The 19,982-nt window shown below is 51.2% G+C and overlaps 5 protein-coding genes across 5 annotated transcripts; 3 read left to right on the forward strand and 2 right to left on the reverse strand.

Moving 5' to 3' along the window:
• Positions 1-60: 60 nt before the first annotated feature.
• Positions 61-6,312, reverse strand: PV08_02742 (uncharacterized protein; the record flags this gene model as incomplete). Its single annotated transcript, XM_016377100.1, has 2 exons — positions 61-777; positions 838-6,312. 2 exons carry the CDS (start codon positions 6,310-6,312, stop codon positions 61-63), a joined length of 6,192 nt encoding a protein of 2,063 aa, XP_016238670.1.
• Positions 6,313-8,602: 2,290 nt separating this feature from the next.
• PV08_02743 (uncharacterized protein) lies at positions 8,603-10,609 on the forward strand (the record flags this gene model as incomplete). The annotated part of the gene is made up of 1 exon (XM_016377101.1): positions 8,603-10,609. One exon carries the CDS (start codon positions 8,603-8,605, stop codon positions 10,607-10,609), a length of 2,007 nt encoding a protein of 668 aa, XP_016238671.1.
• Positions 10,610-12,328: 1,719 nt separating this feature from the next.
• On the reverse strand, positions 12,329-14,150 carry PV08_02744 (uncharacterized protein; the record flags this gene model as incomplete). The annotated part of the gene is made up of 6 exons (XM_016377102.1): positions 12,329-12,494; positions 12,558-12,699; positions 12,752-12,822; positions 12,876-13,086; positions 13,194-13,274; positions 13,334-14,150. 6 exons carry the CDS (start codon positions 14,148-14,150, stop codon positions 12,329-12,331), a joined length of 1,488 nt encoding a protein of 495 aa, XP_016238672.1.
• A 1,114-nt stretch (positions 14,151-15,264) lies between these two features.
• PV08_02745 (uncharacterized protein) lies at positions 15,265-17,271 on the forward strand (the record flags this gene model as incomplete). Its single annotated transcript, XM_016377103.1, has 6 exons — positions 15,265-15,407; positions 15,452-15,814; positions 15,865-16,218; positions 16,266-16,340; positions 16,390-16,959; positions 17,016-17,271. 6 exons carry the CDS (start codon positions 15,265-15,267, stop codon positions 17,269-17,271), a joined length of 1,761 nt encoding a protein of 586 aa, XP_016238673.1.
• Positions 17,272-17,716: 445 nt separating this feature from the next.
• PV08_02746 (uncharacterized protein) lies at positions 17,717-19,482 on the forward strand (the record flags this gene model as incomplete). The annotated part of the gene is made up of 4 exons (XM_016377104.1): positions 17,717-17,774; positions 17,825-18,041; positions 18,118-18,620; positions 18,686-19,482. The coding sequence occupies 4 exons, from the start codon at positions 17,717-17,719 to the stop codon at positions 19,480-19,482; spliced, it is 1,575 nt and encodes a 524-aa protein (XP_016238674.1).
• Positions 19,483-19,982: the final 500 nt, after the last annotated feature.

Consider the following 19,982-nt stretch of genomic DNA (forward strand, 5'->3'; position numbering starts at 1 on the left):
GTACCAATGCCTCAGAACTCCAGTAATATCGACGCTTTTCTGGCAATTTGACCACCTCCCTCAATCGACACCATTAACCTCACCATTACGTTCAATCTTCTCCAGCGTCAGTGTCCAGTCCTTGACATTGACATCCAAAGCTCCCTCATCGCTTTCGGCCTTGCCATGCCCAAACTTCTTGATGTCCCACTTCTCCACACCCTCTACGCCGCGCAAGTCCTCTGGGAACGTGCGAAATGCGTCGGCATTGAGCTGTTCGTACTCAGCGTACCCCTTGGGATAGTCGCCAAAACGCTCCAATGCCAATTTCAGCAGCCTCAGGTGGCGACGGGCATATGTTCCCTGAGATGCGGCCTTGTCAAGACCGAGAGCTGCAAGGTCCACAGGCTCTGGATCGGTCGACAAGACTGTAACGTCATCATCCTCGTGGAGCCCCATGGGGTCAAGTGTCAAAGCACGCAGAACATTCTCGTGCACCCCAACTGCACGCTTGTAGTATCTGCGCGCAATCTCTTCTGCTCCCTTAGTGCCTTGCAAGGCAAGACCTGTGCTGACGAGAAGCTGGCCGAGGAGAATGTTCATCTCCAGCGTTACGACGTGCGACGAGCCGTAGACCCGGCGTAAGTTGTAAGCAATGTCAGCCGCGAGGCTCAGCGCGAGATCGTGCTGCTTGAGAAGGAAGCGAACAAGCACGAGTCTGCGGCCAAGTGTGAGCACAACCGAAGGTCCCCAGGATGCATGGGATTCGCGAGCGTCCCAAAGTTGGGTAAGTAGCCACTGCAGATCACGGTCAGTTTCTGCATCTTCAAAGTGAACGTCTAGGACACCACGACTTACCTCTAGTGTGACAAAGTCCTTTTGCTCGCCCAGGATCGTAATGATGGTATTCAGCTCCTTCAGAGGGATGACGGTGAGATTGAGTCTGAGGGATTTCGCAGACTCCAGAACCTGCTGCACAATCTGGCTGGCAATCTGGATCTGAGCATGACGAGATTTCTTGTGACTGTGGATGTCGGCGAGGGTCGTTGCCAAGACGAGGCCCTGCTTGATCGCTCCTGGTGTATTGTACCAGCTGTGAGCATGACTATAACGGAACGCGGTCTGAGCAAGGTCGCAAGCCTGCTTGTCTTGGCCACGCTTGAGGAAACCCCTGATGGCTTCAATGCTTGCGAGGTGGACTGAAACGAGGAATGACTTGATTCGATGGATCTCAAAGTACTCGAGGAGCGTCGTGACGAGGATTTTAACCTGGGCAACGTCTCCAACCTTGGCCTTTTCACCAGAGGATCTGAGGAAGAAGCTCACCAGCTCATCCTGTACGTGCACCAGCATTGTCGTGCGGCCCTGCTCCTTTAAAAAGGAGTGAAGTCGAGCCGCAATACCATAGACCTCTTCGAAGGACGAATTACTGCGGATGGAACGTTGGAAATCCTCGTAGTACACAATTTCGGTTAAGATAGAAAGGTAAATGTCACTGAATGACTGCAGTGAGTCCTGCCTGAGACTGTACTCCAATTGTGCGATGTAGATGGCGCTGGAGCGATTGGCCGTTGCAAGGTCAAGCTTGTACTTCTTGGAGTTGCTGGTGTCCTTTGTTACCAGCTGCCAGCGAAGCTCCTCAGCAAGCTCTAATCCTTGGTGTGTCTCGCTGACCGCAATGAAGCTCTCTGCAACAGCTGAGGCAGCGCTGATAAGCCTAGTAGAACTCGTTTCGCTGGTCACGACGTGACTGGTGAACTCGGTGAGTTCTTTGACAGCCTCGACCTTCTTGGACTGCTTGGCATAGAGGTGAGACACCTCTTTGAGTTGTTCGAGCGACTCTTCATGGGCCCACCCATAGTGAGTCCTTGTCTCTATCATACGCTTCCGAACAACAGTCACGGCGCGTTCAACCTGCTCCTTGGATGCAGTGATGCTGGTACTTCGAGCTGCCTCCAACGCCCTCATTTCGTAGATGGCATCTAGGCTTGCTCTGGCTTCAGCATGGTACTCGGTTGCTTTGGCATTGCTTGCGAGCTCCTCATACAACGCCACGGCCTCGGTCTCATGACGTTTGGAGACTCTGCACAAACGCGCAAAACTCAAGGTGACCTCCTGGGTAAACTTGTGCTCGGCTCCGTACACTGTTATGCAGGCCTGGCGATATCTCTTTGTAATCTCGTAAACGAGAGTGGACTCCGATCGTGAACTCTGGATGCTCTCCACATAACGGTCATATATCGTGGATACGAACGTGGTATTGTGGAACCGCTTTAATTCTTTCCCTTTATGAACGAAGGTGTTCAGCAGCAGCGAGTATGCCCACGCGGCGTCCTGATAACGTCGTTCAAGCCAATAAAGATCAGCGAGGGGAATGAGAGCATCAAGTGCTTCAGGATGACAACTCTCCGAGCCCTTTGTTAACAGATCAACGATATGTCTGTAATACCCGATGGAGATGGGTTGCGGGTTTGTGAGCTCAGCAAGAGTCCACAAGGTCTTGATCACTTGAGGGTGCTCTGGTCCGTAGAACTTCTTGTAATCCTCCAGAAGTTCTTGGTGAATCTGGACTATCTTAACTCGGGCTCGGTTCTGTTCAAACAATCTGAGCAGGTTGGCTAAGTTATACTTCACAATGCTGTCGTCGACTTTTCGTGTTGCCTTGACCGCGTAATAAAGGCGTTCTCTGAGGTCCTGCGCCTTGATCCAGCGCAAGCGTGCCTCATAGGCAACGATGAGTTGGTCAGCAAGTTCCAGGGCAAATTCAGGATTGGTGGCGGGTTGTGCAACATCCTCAATTGAAGTAGATAGGAAGCTTGCCCAGATGATTCGCAGCAGTTGTTTGATGGTCGAAGTGGCCTCCTTCCACCGCTTTTGTTCAATGTAGGCAGATACAACCTGTTTGATTGCTGTCGTTGAGGTCATGTCTAGCTGCGTTGTGTGCGAAGACTCTATGCTGGTTATAATCTCAGTAACCATCGACTGAGAGATCTGTGTTTCGGAGCTCGACGAGGAAGATGCCTGTTTGAGAATCTCGCGTTGAGTTGACTGAACCTGCTCTTCCACCTCCTTGTAGAGCGAGCTCTCCACCTTTGAAGAGGCTTTTATGGTAGACGAATGGTGCTTGAAGATCTCCAGAGCAATTGCAGTCACGCCTACCGTCTTCAAAATCTTCCCAACTTGGAAAAGTCGCGAGCTGATTTCCTGTGAGCGTGCGACTGAGGTTGACTGATACTCTTCCCAAAGTCCAACCAACAATGCCGAAGCCTCGCTTGACCGTTTTGTTGATTGAAGGAAAACGGCGTATTGGGTAGCTAGGTCGATTCTTTTGCGGACCAAGCTGACTGAATCAGCAGTATGGCTTTGAATGGAAAGATGATGCCAGGCTTCAATATATGCGTGCTCAGCTTTGGCAATGAGGCCCTTCGTAGCGTAGCTCTGAGCGGACTGAAGCAGTTCCTCAATATACTTGTGGCCTTCTGCTCGAATGAGTGTATCATGGTCTTGCTCTTCATTCCAATCCCAAGCCTCGTACTCTTGGTCCCTGCCACGGCGTGAGACAACACGGACACCCAGAGATCCGGTACGTTTGATAGTTCCACGATCTTCGGCTTCCTGGGTGTCGTGAGTGTATATCGTCTTCTCAATCTCAACCGCCTTTGACTCTTCTTTGATCGATCTGTAAAGTTCAACGAGCTGAGATTTGTACTTCAGTACCACCTCAGATGTAGATCCGTATTGAGCGGTGTAGGTTTTGATGAGCGTAGTAAGAATCTCTTCTCTCCGCGAAACAATGTCGTTTCGTGTTGTCAGGGTAAAGGTGCTTGTAACATCCAGGAATTGACTAGCACACCGACTGTACAAAGGATGGGTAGTTGAAAAGATGCTTGCGGTAAGTTGAGTAGCTGAGTAGAAATAATCACTAGCAGACTTGAATTGGTTTGTCTCAGTCAAGATTGTGGCGAGAACAATCAGGGTCTGTAATACGACTTGATTATTGGCGTTGAGAACCTTCCGGCGTATGTCTAGGGAGGTAGTGTGCCATGATACTTGGAGCGTGACGGGTTCCCAGGCCCAGATGGCCTTTTCAAGTAGAGAAATCGTTGCCAAAGATGGAAGGACAGGAAGGAGAGCCTTCTTCAATTCTGTAGTGTTACTTCGAGCTTGCGGAGACATCTCAAGATAATGTATCACCCAATATCTTGTGGCATACTCCGCAAGGGGCGCCTGGTCGAAGATCTGGTTGATGTGAGAAGATGTCAAGGACGAGAAGGAAGGCTCTTTGTGGTCCTTGACACTGAGTTTCAAGTAGAGCAGTAGCTTTTGTACAAGCTCAAAGGACGATTGCATGCTGAGTTCAAAATATTCTGACACCACACTTTTGATGACGGAGTGACGCAAGTACAATAGACCGTCTTCAAGAGAGACCAATGAGGCAACAGGCTTCAACGCATGTAATGGCTGGATCTGCTGGTCACTGATGATACCAGCTTTCAGATCAAGTGCATACAACAAGGACAATTCCTCAATAGTCAGCGGTCTCTGGGAGATCGAGAGCCACATCAAAAGCTTTTTGCCTTCCTCAGACAAATTTGCACTGATGAGCTGGTCGCGAATGCCTTCCTGAAGTGATTTCGAGCTCTTGTTGATTGCTGCCGCAGCCTTGAGAAACTTTTCCGCCGATGCTTCTCTGAGTAGGGACTTTGTCAGCAACTTAGCCCAAAGGAAGTTACTCTTTGAAACATCCACAATCTGATGAACGAGAACATCTTGATCAATTCGTGAAACATTCTCAAGATAATGGTGGCCATGGAGCAGGCCCGACACTACCGCCGAAACATCGTCGTATATAAGATCAGAAGAGACCTCAACGTCAGATGGCTGTCTGTATGCCAGTGCAGATGGTTGAGATAGCGTTATGAGCCTCACCTTTTCGTGCTTTGAGGTGGCATCAATCAGATGTTGGTGTAGCTTTTGAGCAATCTTTGGGTCGCTGGACACCTCATCAAGGCCGTCGACGATGATTAGAGTCTCCTTAGCTTGGGAGTGTGTTGAAGCTATCACCTTCTCGAGTGCAGTCCATAAAAGGGACTCATATATCGTAAGATCAGAGGCTTCTCGGGAAGTCGTGTAGGCCTCGGTGAGAATCTTATAGGATTCCACATTACCCACACGTGTCTCGAGAAGTTGCGACAACAAACTGCGAACAACATGCAAGCTCGATGCCTGTATCTTCGTTCTACCATTAATGGGAATGAAGAGGACAGTGTACGAGTTCTTGGAGTGGATCCGTTGGACAGTGTCAACGATGGTCCCAGCAAGAACAGTTTTTCCAGAACCTGGAGGGCCGGTAATGGCGAGCGACCCTTTCCCACTGTTCAAGAATCTGGTCAGATAGGGCTGCGCCCAGAGACAAGTCAGCTGTTGACGGTCGTTAACGAGCATAGTGTGATCGCCATATTTGTATTTCAAGATAGTGTCTTGAATGGAAAGCCAGGAACGCAAGGTCTTGAAGTCAACTAGGCTATCCAGATCGACATTCTCCTGGGAGAGTTGATACTTCCACATTGACTCAACAATTCTGTCACGGCGACTTTGGAAACTTTCGATGGTGTTGCTGAAGGCACTGTAGATGTCAATGGCTTCATCTGATCCACTCGGCGATCTGATCGCTTGATAGAATCGAAGAGAAACATCCGACACAAGAGTCACCAAGTCCGCATATGCAAGTACAAGTTGTTCGTTGATATCGAAGGAAGCATTGAACAGCTCGACTCGGTCCAGCAATGCAATCAGGTCCAGAGAACACTTGAAGAAGAACCCAAAGGATGCCTGTAGAGCAGCAGCGTTCTCGTCGCCAAGATCTAACAACAAGATACAATAGCCAAACGCGATTTCGGCACCGTCATAGTTGCCTCCAGTGAATTGTTCAATAGCTTGGTCGAAGTCGTAGAACTTTTCTGCGAATGATTGAGCCCAGGCAAGCACCTTGTCCCAGGCACTACCTTCTGTCGGAAGTCTGTGAAGTCTTTCTTTGCTGATCGTCTCCATCAAAGTTGGGTAGGAGCTAACAATCCCCTTTGATATGGCTGCTCCCAATTCTTCCGCGCAGCGGCGTTTCAATATGTTGACGGTCTCTGACATCTTGGCCGAGCCGGTTGCGTTCGATGCATTGGTGGTCTCCCTGCGAAACGACCGTAGCGTGTTTTGGTGGGCTGTGTGCGATCCATTTGTGTATACACTGTAGGTGGTGGATCGGTGGCCCTGGCTGTTATTGTTACCTCCGGGCTTTGGAAAGCCGTTTGAGAGATAGCTCGACACTGTCGCGGCCATGGTGAAATTATGGCTTGTTGGACAATTCAGTTCTGCCAGTATGTCGTGCCCTAGTTGACCAGAGTCCAGTATCGGAGGTGTCTGACTATGTTTTTTGTCTCTGTGAGGCTTCGTGTATAAAGCCTGGGTAGTTACAGAAGGGCCGTCCTTGATTGTAGAGGAAGAAGTAGAGTTCGATGTTGGAGTCAAGTAGCTTCGCCAGAGGAAGTAGTCTGCGCTGTTACCGTCGCTATATAACAGACGGGATATGTCTGTGCTGGATGATGCAGAGAAGTTGTTGGTTGATACGGTACAATTAGAAGAAACAACCAACTTCTCTGCTGCCTGAAAAGTCGCCGTGAGGGAATTTGTGCTGGGAAGAGAGCTTCTGGAGTGTAGTATTTGGTCGATGAACAATGCAATCAACCTTCACGTATAGAATCGGTCTCAGAGTCCTACAGATGGATGGCTGGAGGTGCTGGTAAAGTGTACCACCTCCACCAGCCTCCGTTGACCCCTATATCCTTACCAATCATTGCAGAAAGCGTCCCCCCAGGATGAAAGACGCAAGACAATGAGGTCACCCACTCTATCCAGTAGCTCCTTCTGGTAGAGCTGCGTCGACCGTCAGGGCCTGATACATCAATAGTCTGATCAGTAGCTTCATGTCTGCCACACTAACTCAGACCTATGCAAAGACGTGACTTTCTTAGGAGCTGATCAGCTCTGTGGTCTGTGATGCAAACTTTTCAGGGTCATGGATGTCGACCGCCACTTTGTTTCCAGGCAATCATTGGTTAGGTCATGTCTGGAGCTAGATGGCTTTTGAAAGGGGGAGCGCCCATCTCGCTCGATCCGGTTCAGAAGACCAGGATGTGTTCCGGCGCGACCGTCTGAGCCTCCATTCGCAAGGTGATCTTGATTCCGCCTAGACTCCTTGCATGGAGAATCCAATGATGGAAACAATAGCTGACGACATATCAAAAGATGCTCCAAGGGTTTAGAAGCGAAACTATACTATTCTGGATCAAAGACGAGGCTGAGTTTGACATAAATTTTTGATATGTGTTCATTGACTCGCGCGAGACCCACGTTCACGGCAGTGGGGACTCGTATCGAACGTACTCACCAATGGCACCGGCTGAACAGGAGCCGCTCCTCCGGTGGGGACGCCCTACTTGTTCTGTCACTCTTAGTTCCCTGCCGTGGTGAACCCTCTGCCTCTTTCCAGCGAGACAAAGACAGACAATGTACGATCGACAACCACTGGAGACCATGATCACCTTCCTAAAGATGAAGAGTTTCCATCAAGATGCTCGCCCTGAGCATCAGACAAGTGACAGCGCCAATGTATGATGCGATGGCTCCAGTGAAGAACGTGGGACCTCTCTTCATTAATTGGTATGTCAGAGGCAATATGCAGCATCAGCCAGCCTCCCACCTGTCGATGATGCATCACCCCTCTCCTCCTTCTTCGCTCTGATCCACCCGTTGAACTTTGTGGCTTTCTGCAGCTCTTGAAGCTGGATGTGGTAATTAACTTGTCGATCAACTGCATGGCTGCCACCCCGTCGAACGTTATGATGCTTCACGTAAAGGACATTTGCTTTACGGACACTCCGTAAGTCAGAGCAGGGTGTACTACCAGAGAAACGTGGTTTGGCACATGCTACCGAGGGTCGTGTTTCTGGTCAGATGGCCCCCTACCAGGGTCCTTGGAGAAATGTGCAGAAGGAGTCTTCGGTACGGGGTCACCTTTACGGGGTGAGCATGACGGGTACGGCAAGTGTCATGTACTTTTGCTGACCTGGCCTCTGGGGTGGGCTGGTGCCCGCCAGGGTTACCTAGTCTCGTACTCTGGGTCTCTCGCTCCAGGCTGTGCGGTAGTTCTCAGAACTCAGTCATCGTTAATGCAATGATGGACAAAGAGTGTGGATATCTGTCAAGTTGGTAAAGTTTGGCTTCGCAGACAGCACGAACTCGAGCTATTGGATTCACCGACATCTGATCCTGCAGACGCTGTGGAAATTGGTGCCTTCACTAACCTCTTTTCACAAGTTACATGTCACTCTGGGTCCTGATATCGTCAATCGTTGCCATTTGTAAATTCAGCACGATCACGGTCCTCAGGTAGAATCCGAGGACTTCCGGAGAGCTCAGGGTGGTAAATGTAGAAGTTAAGAAGACCAGCACAACCGGATGATTTCTCTTTCCAGTCTCTCTGTTTTGTGATAACATTTGAACCACTTATTCTTGCCGCCTTGACGCTCTCTCCGTTATACAGGATAGAACAGAAAGCTTTTAGCCCAAAATGGAGACTATCTTGCCTCATGAGCACAGCCTTCATGGCCACCACCACACTCAATTGACGCCTGAGAAGTTGGCCCTCATCAAGTTGACAACAACTGAGCTGAACGGGGACACGATGTCTGATGCAGGCACCGTCAATATTCGTCGGGGCTCTCGACTCTCGCGAGTGGGAAGCACTCGTTCCGCAAGACGCCAGAGCTCACTGCTGCGCACTTCTTCACGCACGGAAGCTTCATCATATGCCAAGATGTCATCGGAGCTCACCTCTCAAGCTGAGACCAAGTTCATGGTCTTGGTTGATGTGATAGCCAATGCTTCGAAGGAAGCTAGCAGCCTCAAAGCCATCTGGGAAAAAATGAAGCACGAGCGAGAAGTATACCTTGAAGAGCGGGAAGACTTGCTTGCTCAGACTGCTGATCTGACCGCTGAATTGACGACTTGGGAAGAGGAAAGATCTCGTCAAGGGTCTGAGACCATCGACAGGAAAAAGCAGATTGAGAAACTTCTTGCAGAGCTCTCCACGGCCCTCGGCAATATCACCACTGAGAAAGAGCGTGTGGCAGAACGCGACTCCCAGCTCAGAAAAGTCAGCCTTGAGCTTCGCGAATTGAAAGAATCAACTTCCCGTCACACCTCGCAGTACGATCGTACTCGTCAAGAGCTAAGCACACTCAATGCCCGCCTCAAACAAATTGAGCTTGAGCGCGATACCGCTGTTCAGGAGTCTGAGAGGTATCACCGTGAACTCACTAAGGCCAACCGCGAGCGTACTGAAGTGACAACAAAACTCTCGGACGTCACCTCCAGCTTTGAGGCAGCACAACATGAAGCACACTCGCTGACAGTCCGAATCAAGGCTGTCGAGTTGGAGCAGGAGGAAAGCCTCCAAACCATCGCTCAATTGAAAGAAGAGGTCAGACGGGCAAAACAACAGAGCGTTGACGATTCCAAGGAAACCATCGAAGCCATCGAAAAATATGAAAAGGCAAGTCGAGAGATCACAAAGCTGAAAGATTTCCTCGGCATCGTTGAAGCAGAGCGTGACGAGCACTTGCAGACAATCGAAGGCCTGCGACGTCAAATCAAGACTCACACATCTGATCACCTTGAACTCACTACCCAGCTTAGTAGCGTCACCCAGAGATTCGAAGCCACCAAGCGTGAGCTCGTCAGTACGCAAGAAAGTCTCCGTACTCTTGAGGTGGGACGGGCCAAGGATCTGGAGAGTCTCCAGCTTGCCCGTGAGTCTCTTCATAGTGCTGTTCGCGAGCGCGACGAACTTGGCGATGAGTTGGCCAGCCTCAAAAGGCGCGTCGAAGAACACAAGCACCAAGCAGTTATTGCCAATGAGAACTTGAGCAGAAGTGAGGAGAAGATCACGGAACTTCAAGTCGAGCTCAGATCATTGAGCGAACAAGTGCGTCTTGCCCACCACGAGCGCGATGAAGCGGAAAGCAAGAGCGCCCGAGGACTGACGGAGATTACTCGTCTTCGCGAACGCATCTCCACTCTTGAGCACGAGAAGCTCGCCGTCGTTGAGTCTCGAAGCAAGCTCAGCGCGGAGCTCGAGCATTTGCGTAGCGAGTACAGCGAGGTGACCGAAACTGTCACATCTTTCCGCGACGACGCAGATGATATGGAGCAAGAAATTGAGAGTCTGCGAGCACTGCTCCACGAGACACGCGAGCAGCGTGAGCGAGCCATCCACGCCCGCGAGTCTGCTGACAAGGAGCGTGACGAGTACATTCGCAAATATGAGGAAAAGTGTGTCGAGATTGAAAGAATGAAGGAGAGCAGTTTCAGCCGTGCCAACAGCTACTCACACTCGCAACACCGGACTTCCCGAGGAGCTGGGGAGCTTCGGACATCGCGAACAATCATTTCCAAGTCCGGAAACCACTCCCACCTGGAGCAGGAGTCCAGACATGACGCCAACCACCTGAACTCGGCTGGTGTCGACCACGATGGGTTCCATGAAGGTGCACCGGAGACCCAAGTGGCAGCTTGACCACCACCCAGAGTGGAGCCGGGAAGCTAGCTGGAGGAAAAATCTGCGATTTCTTTGCTCGACTGAGATTTCTGGCAGTAATTCGCGTACCATTATTTGTTGGGAACCATGGAAATGCTGATCTGTTTGGAAATTTGCACAGGGTCTCCTGGTTTATGCTGAAGTTAGTAGCACCATGCATAAAAATCGAACGCAAGAACTGACTTTTTACGAGCTTAGCGCTGTTCTTTCGTTTCCGGGGCCGGGGAAGGGCAAGTAGCGGCTCCAGCCGAGATGTGCACGGAAACTTCACGGCCCTTAACGGACCTGAACGGGATTGTGGAGAATGTTGTGGAGCGATATTTTCGTTACTGTAACCGAGGAAACGAGGTACATGCGGGTAAACGGGCCAAGATCTCCAAAGACGTTCGGGAGCGCCGGTCGGCAAGTCTTCCATTCACGTAGAGTAGCTATTGTTTTCGTGCAGAGAACCTCGTAGAAACTCTTGGGGGATCTTTCCACCTGGCGTCACGATGTCGCAGTCTGGTCTGTGTTAGTTTTGCGTGCGCAGGAGGGTGGAGGACCTTTACGTCAAATCATGCGTACAATAGGAGCCAAAGGGTACGTACAGTATATCCGGCGGCCCCGGCGTTCAGTTCAAACTCCAAAAGATCCACCAGCTGACGGTTTGCTGCCAGATTTGGCGCCTTCGCGTCATATTTTGTGCCTGCAGGGATACCCTTATAGTAGCCGTTTTGTGGCTACCTGACCACTGACGTGGCCAAAGAAGAAAGCAGAGGCTGATCTTATCCAACAATTGGTCTTCCTGCGTGTCTCGCTTATCCGGATTCAGATGAGACTCCATTCTTTAGTGGAGCTGAATGTGTGCTCGATTCACGAGGTACCCACGCTTCCGCAACACCGCAGCTGTCAGAAACGGACGAACCCAAAGTGAATCAAGTGATCTCGGGGTTCCAGTGGCTTTGAGAGATCAGAGGGTGGAAGCAGTATGGACAAAAGTACGCCTTTCTGAACAGCTTGCTGCCGAGGCTAAGCGGACAATTCGTACTACCCGACGATTGTATCAATCACTTACCCTGCGTGAAGACAAGAAGCGTTCAGCCATTGAAAACATCGGTGGGCACAAGCAGAATCGATCGACACAGACTGGAGCGGTTCCGCCTGTCGACTTAGGAGATGGCATTGCCGCATTCAGACCATCGTCGTCTCCGTTCTACAGATCGAGCCATGTCTAGCTTTGCTGACGACATTGAGATCCCCGGAATTACCTGCTGGTACTTTGTCATTGGTCGTCAAGCATCTCGCGCTAAGCGCTGATATGCATCTATGGTTCACGTACTCGTTCCTCCACAGCCTATTGTGATTGAGCGGTAGTGCTCCCTAGTCCTTGCAGTGGAGATGAGGTCGAGAGCAAGTTTTCAGTGTCCTCACTCATTCTCTCTGGTAAAGAGATGTGCTGTCGTATCTGCGAGAGACACTCCAGGCGAAAGTACGACTACGGGCAACGGAGATCAATCTTCGCATTAGAGGCTGCAGCCAAAACTTTTTTTCAAGGACTAGATCGTCCTGGGGTATGTCTGGAGGAAAAGCTTCTGCACTACTGCGGGTGCGCTGTCGTCCTAGAAGTCAACGAGACGAGCAGCTTCTGGGTTCAAATCTTGAGGCACCGAGACCCTTTTTCACACTGATTCGGATACTCCGGAACCGAAGTTGATCTCCTCATTTCTCCTTGATGTTATGGTGCTCAATCTGGTCCGCGTCTGCCTCCCCGAGGCCGCTTTGCTTTTGGACCACCGCATCCCCCGGGGCACCGACGTATTCTGTGAAAGCGACATCGTCGCCGAAGACCTCGGCAATTTCTTCCAAAGTCTTGCCTTTTGTTTCACTGGGATAGACTTGGTCAGTGGTACCACTCCCCGGTAGATGCACATCAGGGAGTATAGCTCACGGGAAAATAGTGAAGAATGACAGAGCAGCAATCGCATCACAGACAACGAAAACCGCATAGTAGCGCCATCCAATGTGAGCAAAAGCTTTCGGTGACAACTGGTTGAAGAGTAACCCAGTGCCTGTCCCCATGAAAGCGCAGACTATTTACACCTGTAAGCACTGAAGTCGCGACGTCGGAGTGGCCTTTCTTACTGGCAGTGGCGCGGGAACGCAAGGCTGTTGGAAAGATCTCGGCAATGTAGACTAGTTGTATTGGGTTATAACTAATGACTGATCAGTATCCTGGAAAGCCTCTTGCGGGAGAGCTGCTCCTTACCCAAGCGAGAAGATGAAGGAAAAGATAAAGATCCATGCTATGGTGAATCCTTGACCGACTTTATTGTCGCTGTTGGCATAATACTTCGAGAACACCATCAGAAGAATCATATCAATCGTCAGACCGACCGAAACCCAGGCAAGTGGCTTCTTTCTTCCAGTCTTGTCGATATAGGTGAGACAGATAGCCGTTGATATAACACCGACCATGCCTGTCATCATGTCAGCAATATTGTACACTTCCACAGTAGGGCAGCAAGAAGATGAATAATCATGTGCTGAAATCTGGTGAATCCAATATGCGACCAAAATTACCTACCAAATCCAGCCGAGACCCACAACACATTACGTCCCTCAATACCGATGCTTCCAAAGATCTGAGTCTGATAATAGTTGACGACTATACCAATGTGAGCATGAGTCTGACATGGAGGAGCTGCTAAGCATAGAAGGCCGTACCATTTACACCAGTGGTCTGAAGGAAGACTTGGAGCAAGATACCCAAGATCAGGCGGCGGCGATTGGACGGCTTAATAAACAGCTGAGTCCAAGATCTGATAGTAACCTCTCGCTCGTAATCGATTTGTTGCTTCATCTGGTTGAACTCCCTGTCGGCAAAAGTGCTATCGCCCCCCTCGTCGCCATGAAGCCGCTTGACAACTGCATGGGCTTCGGCTTCCCGTCCATTCTGAAGAAGCCATCTCGGCGACTCGGGCAGCCAATACAATCCGACAATCAGCACAATCGCAGGAACACACTGGACTCCCAAAGGTATTCTCCAGGAAGCGTTGCCCCGGGCGAAGGAACCGAAGACTCCAACCCAGTTTGATAGGGCATAACCACCAGCGATGAGCAAAGTTTGCATGGCAACCATAACGCCGCGAATTTTCGGAGGCGCTATCTCAGCATTGTAGATTGATGCCACAGCATACACCAACCCAATGGCAAACCCAGCAAGAATTCTACCCACCAAGAACATAGGTATGTTCACAGCAGCGGTCTGAAGGATGGCACCGATCAAGGCCAGTGTTGATGCAAGCCATATAGTTTTCTTTCTGCCCAACTTATCACCCAAATAGCCTCCGGCGAGATTGCCAATGCCCTGGCCTCCAGAGTATGTTGACACGATAGCGCCTGTAAGGTTGTCGGAGGGGTAGTTGAAGTACGCGGGAAAGGCCTTCTGTCCCAGAGTAGTGCTAATAATACCGGAGTCATAGCCATAGATGAGAGATCCCGTCGTGGCGAAGATGGAACAATACAGATTGTATTTCCTCATGTTGATTCGAGGCGACCGACTTTCCCAGGGCAATACTGAGCAAGACTCAAAGAGTGAATCCTGCTATTGCCTGGGGGTCGGCTCAGACCTGCATATATATACGTTGGAGAAATCCTGGAGACCTGGGGAATAAACCATGTCGCCGAAGCAGTGTATGGCGGGTCAAGATGCAATTGAGGACTGACGAGCGCGTCCAGATGGAGCCCTGACATTTGGCCGTGTCGCGGACTTGGGGTTCTGCTCCGCGAGGACGATCACAGCCACTACACGAATTGTCGGCACATAAGAGGGGTCTACCACAGGTCTAGAGGATCAGCCTCACGCCACATGGCTCTGCTGCCCGCTCTCGACTCACGAACAGCGCAAGGGGCACTGCTTGAAGTCATGAGCATGCGTCGGTCGGGGGTTTCATTACGTCGAGACTTGCGAAGATGGAAAAGCCCACAACAGTGTCTTGGCAGATCACGTGCCCTCGATTCCAAGGGCAGTTTCGTTCGTGATACGAACAAGGTGTCTATGTAGACAGCCATGTTAAATGTTCAAAACTACCCAGGCCAGACCGACTACTCTGCATCATTGGATCCCCGAGTCTTGGAGACGATCATGTTCTCAGGGTCAAAGATTTCCCAGACTCAAGTAATCTCCTTTCAGGAGATGTCAAGGGAAAATCACTCTCCTCACGAGGGCGGAGCATCATCCTGTCCAAGGCGCCCCATGGAGTCCCGTGTCTCTGCCAATTTTTCAAGGGGTCTCCAAGATGGAGCTCGCTATTCCGCTTCTCGCTGTGAATCTGATTTGTCGTACTTATCTCAATTCGCCCATGCTAGTTTGATTACTACTCTTTACACATATACCCCGGAAAGACTCTGTTTCGTGGTTCCTCGGTTCGGCCTCCAAGAATCACAACTCCGCGGCCGTGTTCTTTACCCAGCGCGTAAACAATGGCAGATGATATCGATGGACGCGGACGGGACCAAGAGTCTTCGAACGAGTCACAAGTCTCACACAGACGGAAGCGTCGAAGGCGAATAACCGATATCTCGGACGACAAATTCGCCAATCCCAGACGTCGAGGCATCATTGCATGCGATGTGTGTCGAGCGAGGCGGACCAAATGCGATGGGCAACGCCCAGTCTGCTCATTTTGCCAGGTATTCAGTTGAGAACGATCATCCCAGTGCGCAATGCTAAATCCCGATCACAGAAAAGCAACTCGGTCTGCGAGTATCGGAAGGTTGCAGACCCTCCCCCTACAAAGTGAGTATCGTCTGCATGATGACAGGCGCTAGCTAAGGGGCCAGACTCGAGAGCGAGATCACTACGATCAAAGACCGCCTAGGGAACATCGAACATCTCCTGGCTGCCCAGAAGAGACCCGCTGCCATACACAGAGACGTAGATTCCCTTCTTTCGCCACATGCCACCTCTACGAGTACTCCAGCGCCGATTGTGGCGCTCCTAGAAGGAGCTCAATCCCAGTCGCCTTGCCTCTCAGACTCGCCAGGGTTCCCTGTTATGGTCATTCGCAACAAGTCTTTCATGCATCTAGTCGGCGTAGAAATCGATTTGGCTGCACACTTGGCAAAGCTGGAGAGGCTTGCAGGAAGCAAGACCGTTGGTGAAAATGGCCGACACTTTCTCCTCCAACAGAGTCGGGCGATAAAGTAAAGCCTGCACATCCTACCGCACCCAACAGACTACTGACTGATGATAGCGCGTTGAACGCCTTCTTCGAAGAAATTCATCCGTGGTACCCAATCCTTGATTCACAATATCAAGTGGTGTATGCCGCCGTGATGGACGGGGATCTCAAACCTTCCTCAGAGTCATGTTTGGCTCTGATCGTTGCTGCTCTCGGTTCGCTCTCGTCACATGACGTGAGAGGGAAGCACACCATGTATGCTGACATGGCACTCAGCATGCTGGCTCGGATCATAGCCGACTGCAGTGTATTGGCCGTTGAGGCTCTTGTGTACATCGCGGTATACTATTGCTGTCTTTGCAGTCCACTTGAGGCATTCGAATACAATGCCATCGCCTCGCTAAAGGCGCAAAGTCTACTGACGGTGTACGTTGTGTTTCCCATGTGCCCGAATTCCTTCTGACAAGGTACAGCAACCGATGTAGTGTCTCCGAAGCAGATTCTGAGGCTCTGAGACGTGCGTTTTGGGCGATCTTGCTCATTGAGAGGTAAGGAGGTCAATCTTGTCCAGCAGGCCGGCTTACTGAGAACATGAAGTGAACTATGTGTTCAGTTGGAGCTCATTGACACTGGCGTCTGGAATTTGGACGAGTCCACTATGCTACCAAAGCTCCGCGATTCGTGGAGTACCTCTCCTCAATTACCATTCTACGCGCAGCCTGATGGGGACCACACAGCCAACCTCGAAGACATTGACGCATATTTTCTTGCTGAGATTGCAATGCGGCGGATCTCTCATCGCGCTCCATCGGCGATTCGTGGAACATCTCGCGGGGAGCTCGTTTATGCGCCTATTGTTGCTTCCGAATTGAACTATCAGCTTGATGAATGGTACCATCACTTACCATCATCCCTCAAATTCCATCGCGGTCATCAAGCCGAAATGCGAGACCACAGGGGTTTGGTGTTGTTTCTAAGGACTCAATACTATTCCTGCATGACTTCAATTTACTGGCCAGCAGTTTACAAAGTCATTCAAACTGGGAGACGCGAGGACAACCTTCACCTTGGATGTCAGAAATTCTTCGATGCATACTACGACTTTTTGCTCAGTGCCACTGTCTGTCTTCAGCATTGTACCGTGAACAAATGGACATTGCTGGCAAGGTGAGTGCTTTGATTCGTGTTAGCGGGCCAAGACACACCTTCCTGACCATACACAGTATATTTGCTTTTACCATGGCAGCTGCTCGTGCCATGAAAGAGCCTGCACTGGCTGACGCCGTACCGCCGCGCCTCTTCGCCTCTTTGACACATGCCGTTAGTTCTCTAGCATCAAGTGTGCACTGCGGACCATCACTTTCCTACATGCATAATCTACTGAAAGAGCACCTGACAGGTTTGGTGGGATTCAGCCCGGAACAAAGTAGTCAGACTAGCAGGTCCACACCGCTGATGCAAAGACCAGATTTTACTTAGCCGAGAATTCCATGGTTGAAATTTGTCCATTCGCAACGAGTATACTGGGATCCCCGGATCAAGACTTCTCCGATTTTGTCGAGCATTCTGCGGGGCCAGTACTCCACGTTGTCACTGGCAAAAGAAAGGCAGACGTCGCGTCACTCCGGGAAGCGATTCGCGCAGTCCGCGACCCTTTCGGGGAGTTCGAGTCCAGACTCCGCGATCTATCCATCCTTTACCCACCAAACAATCAGGAGCCGCGTGGGTCGATATTAGTGACGAGCGGAAACTCGGTGCGTCCTACAACTAGGATGCTTCACATGGAGGGCACAATCAGGAACTGCCCTTAATGAAGGCGTGAGAAACAGTCGTTGCAAGAAAATTCAACATTCACCACCCCCCTTCTCGACTTCGACCTCATCGTCCACTTACTTTGGCATCGTAAAGCACGCTCGTCGACGTGATGGCGACCTTTTCATACGCTGAGTATGCTGGACAATCACACCCTCCATACTCAAACGGTAAAGCCGCTCTCTACACAGATGTCTTGCTAGACTGATTTGCTTCAAAGGCCCCCTCAAATTGCCCTATCAAAGACCAGTCAAGGAGCGAAGAACGTACCATTCTGCGGGAGTAGAGAACCTCATCGACGAGATAACCTTCCAGATGCGGGATAAAGACCTTGCACGAATGTTTGAGAACTGCTTTCCAAACACTCTCGACACCACGGTGAAATGGTTTGAGCACTCCGATGACACCTGCAAATCATTCATCATTGCCGGAGATATGTATGGGCGGAACCTGTTCCTTTTCCCCGGCCGATCAAGTGGTTTGATGGTATACTAAAACTCTTTTCTGTACCAGGGACGCTGCCTGGCTCCGCGACAACCTATGGCAGATCCAAGCTTACAAATGCTTGCTTCGTACCGACGAGTCAATACGAAAACTATGGCGGGGTGTCATTACTCTGCATACACGATGGATCGCCAAAGCACCATACGCCAATTCTTTCCAGGCACCGAGGGAAAGTGGATTGAAACCCGTGACCGACCATGTCGTCGACATGGGTGCCGATATTGTCAAACCCCCACTCGACCCCGACCTGTCGTTCGAAGGTAAATGGTCACTAGACAGTGTGGCTTCATTTCTCCGGATCTCCAACACATACGTCCAGGAGACAGCCGACACGTCAATCCTTGACGACTCCTGGATGGCGGCCCTGACAGCCATCTTGCAAGTGCTCCACGAACAGTCACAGTCCACGTTCGATGAACATGGCAAACTCAACGCGCAAGCATATTCATTCCAGCGCCCGGCGTCGACGAGCATGACGTCGGTATACAACGGACCCGATCAACCCCCTAACGGTAAGCCCCGGGCTGATTGTGCCTATTTAGCGTTGAGGACTTGAAACCACTCACATTCCAAACAGTCGGCACCGGCAATCCGGTCAAATCAACGGGCCTGATCCGGTCGTCCTTTCGCGCCAGTGACGACGCAACTATTTTCCCGTTCCACGTCCCGGCCAACGCCTTCATGGCTGTCGAGCTCGACCGTACCGCCGAGCTGCTCTCGCCGATGGCGCGCGACTTGTCGGTCCAGTGCGCCGCAATCAGCGGGTCGATCACGCGAGGCATCTACGAGCACGGCGTCTTCACGCACCCCGTGTACGGCAAGGTGCTCGCGTACGAGGTCGACGGCTACGGATCGCGCGTCTTCATGGACGACGCGAGCCCGCCGTCCCTCCTGACGCTGCCGTATCTGGGATTCCTCGACGCCTCGGACCCCGTGTACCGTGCCACGCGCGCCATGGTTCTCTCCCGCGACGGGAACCCGTACTATGTCGTGGGCTCCGCGCTCGAGGGCCAGGGCAGTCCCCACATCGATCTGACTACCATGTGGCCCCTGGGCACGATCATGCAGGTCCTGACGAGCGACGACGACCGGGAAATCCGCGCGTGTCTGGAGACGCTGAAGAAGTCCAGCGCGGGGCTCGGTCTCGTGCATGAAGGCGTGGATGTGAATGACTCGTCCAGGTTTCTTAGGACGTGGTATGCCTGGGGGAACAGTGCGTTTGGGGAGATGATTGTCGACCTGGCGGCGCGGAAACCAGGTATCTTGTTCGGTGAGGCTGGAGCGAACGACCGTCATTCTCTCACCTCTGAGGCCGAGGTCGAGCTTGAGACTGAAACCAACCCGGATCATGACGGGAGAGTTCCTAAGCTCTAGCCTGCTACAACGACGACGACGACGACGATGACGACCGGTTCCAGGCCGCGGGGCTTTTCGAGGCATGGATGTCGAGGTATAGATATGGATATGTATACACTACCTAATGTTGGGTACCGGAGGGGGTCTGGTGTGCCAGTGTATGAGAGGAAGCCAAATCCTCCCTCGCTTGCTTTGGCCTTTTGTCGCGTTTTTCTGGTCCTCGGGCAACGTATGCAGTTAAAGTGGCCAGGGTATCACATTTCGGCACGAGTAGAGAGAGCATAAACCAGCGTGGTACATACACACGGGCACCTACGGATGTACGTACACTGGGTTAAGATTATATATATCACGAAAACGTCGTCAGACTCGATATCATCTCGACCACCAGACAGACCTGGCGCCTGTGGCCGTTCTAGAATGAACATCATCTGCAGGATCGGTGGATGGACCACACTTGCTCTGCGCATCGTAATTAGATGAGTACTTTGTAGACAAAATGGGTAGGCAGATAAGAC

The sequence above is a fragment of the Exophiala spinifera genome (genome assembly GCF_000836115.1).
Source record: "Exophiala spinifera strain CBS 89968 unplaced genomic scaffold supercont1.2, whole genome shotgun sequence".
Taxonomy (NCBI): domain Eukaryota; kingdom Fungi; phylum Ascomycota; class Eurotiomycetes; order Chaetothyriales; family Herpotrichiellaceae; genus Exophiala; species Exophiala spinifera.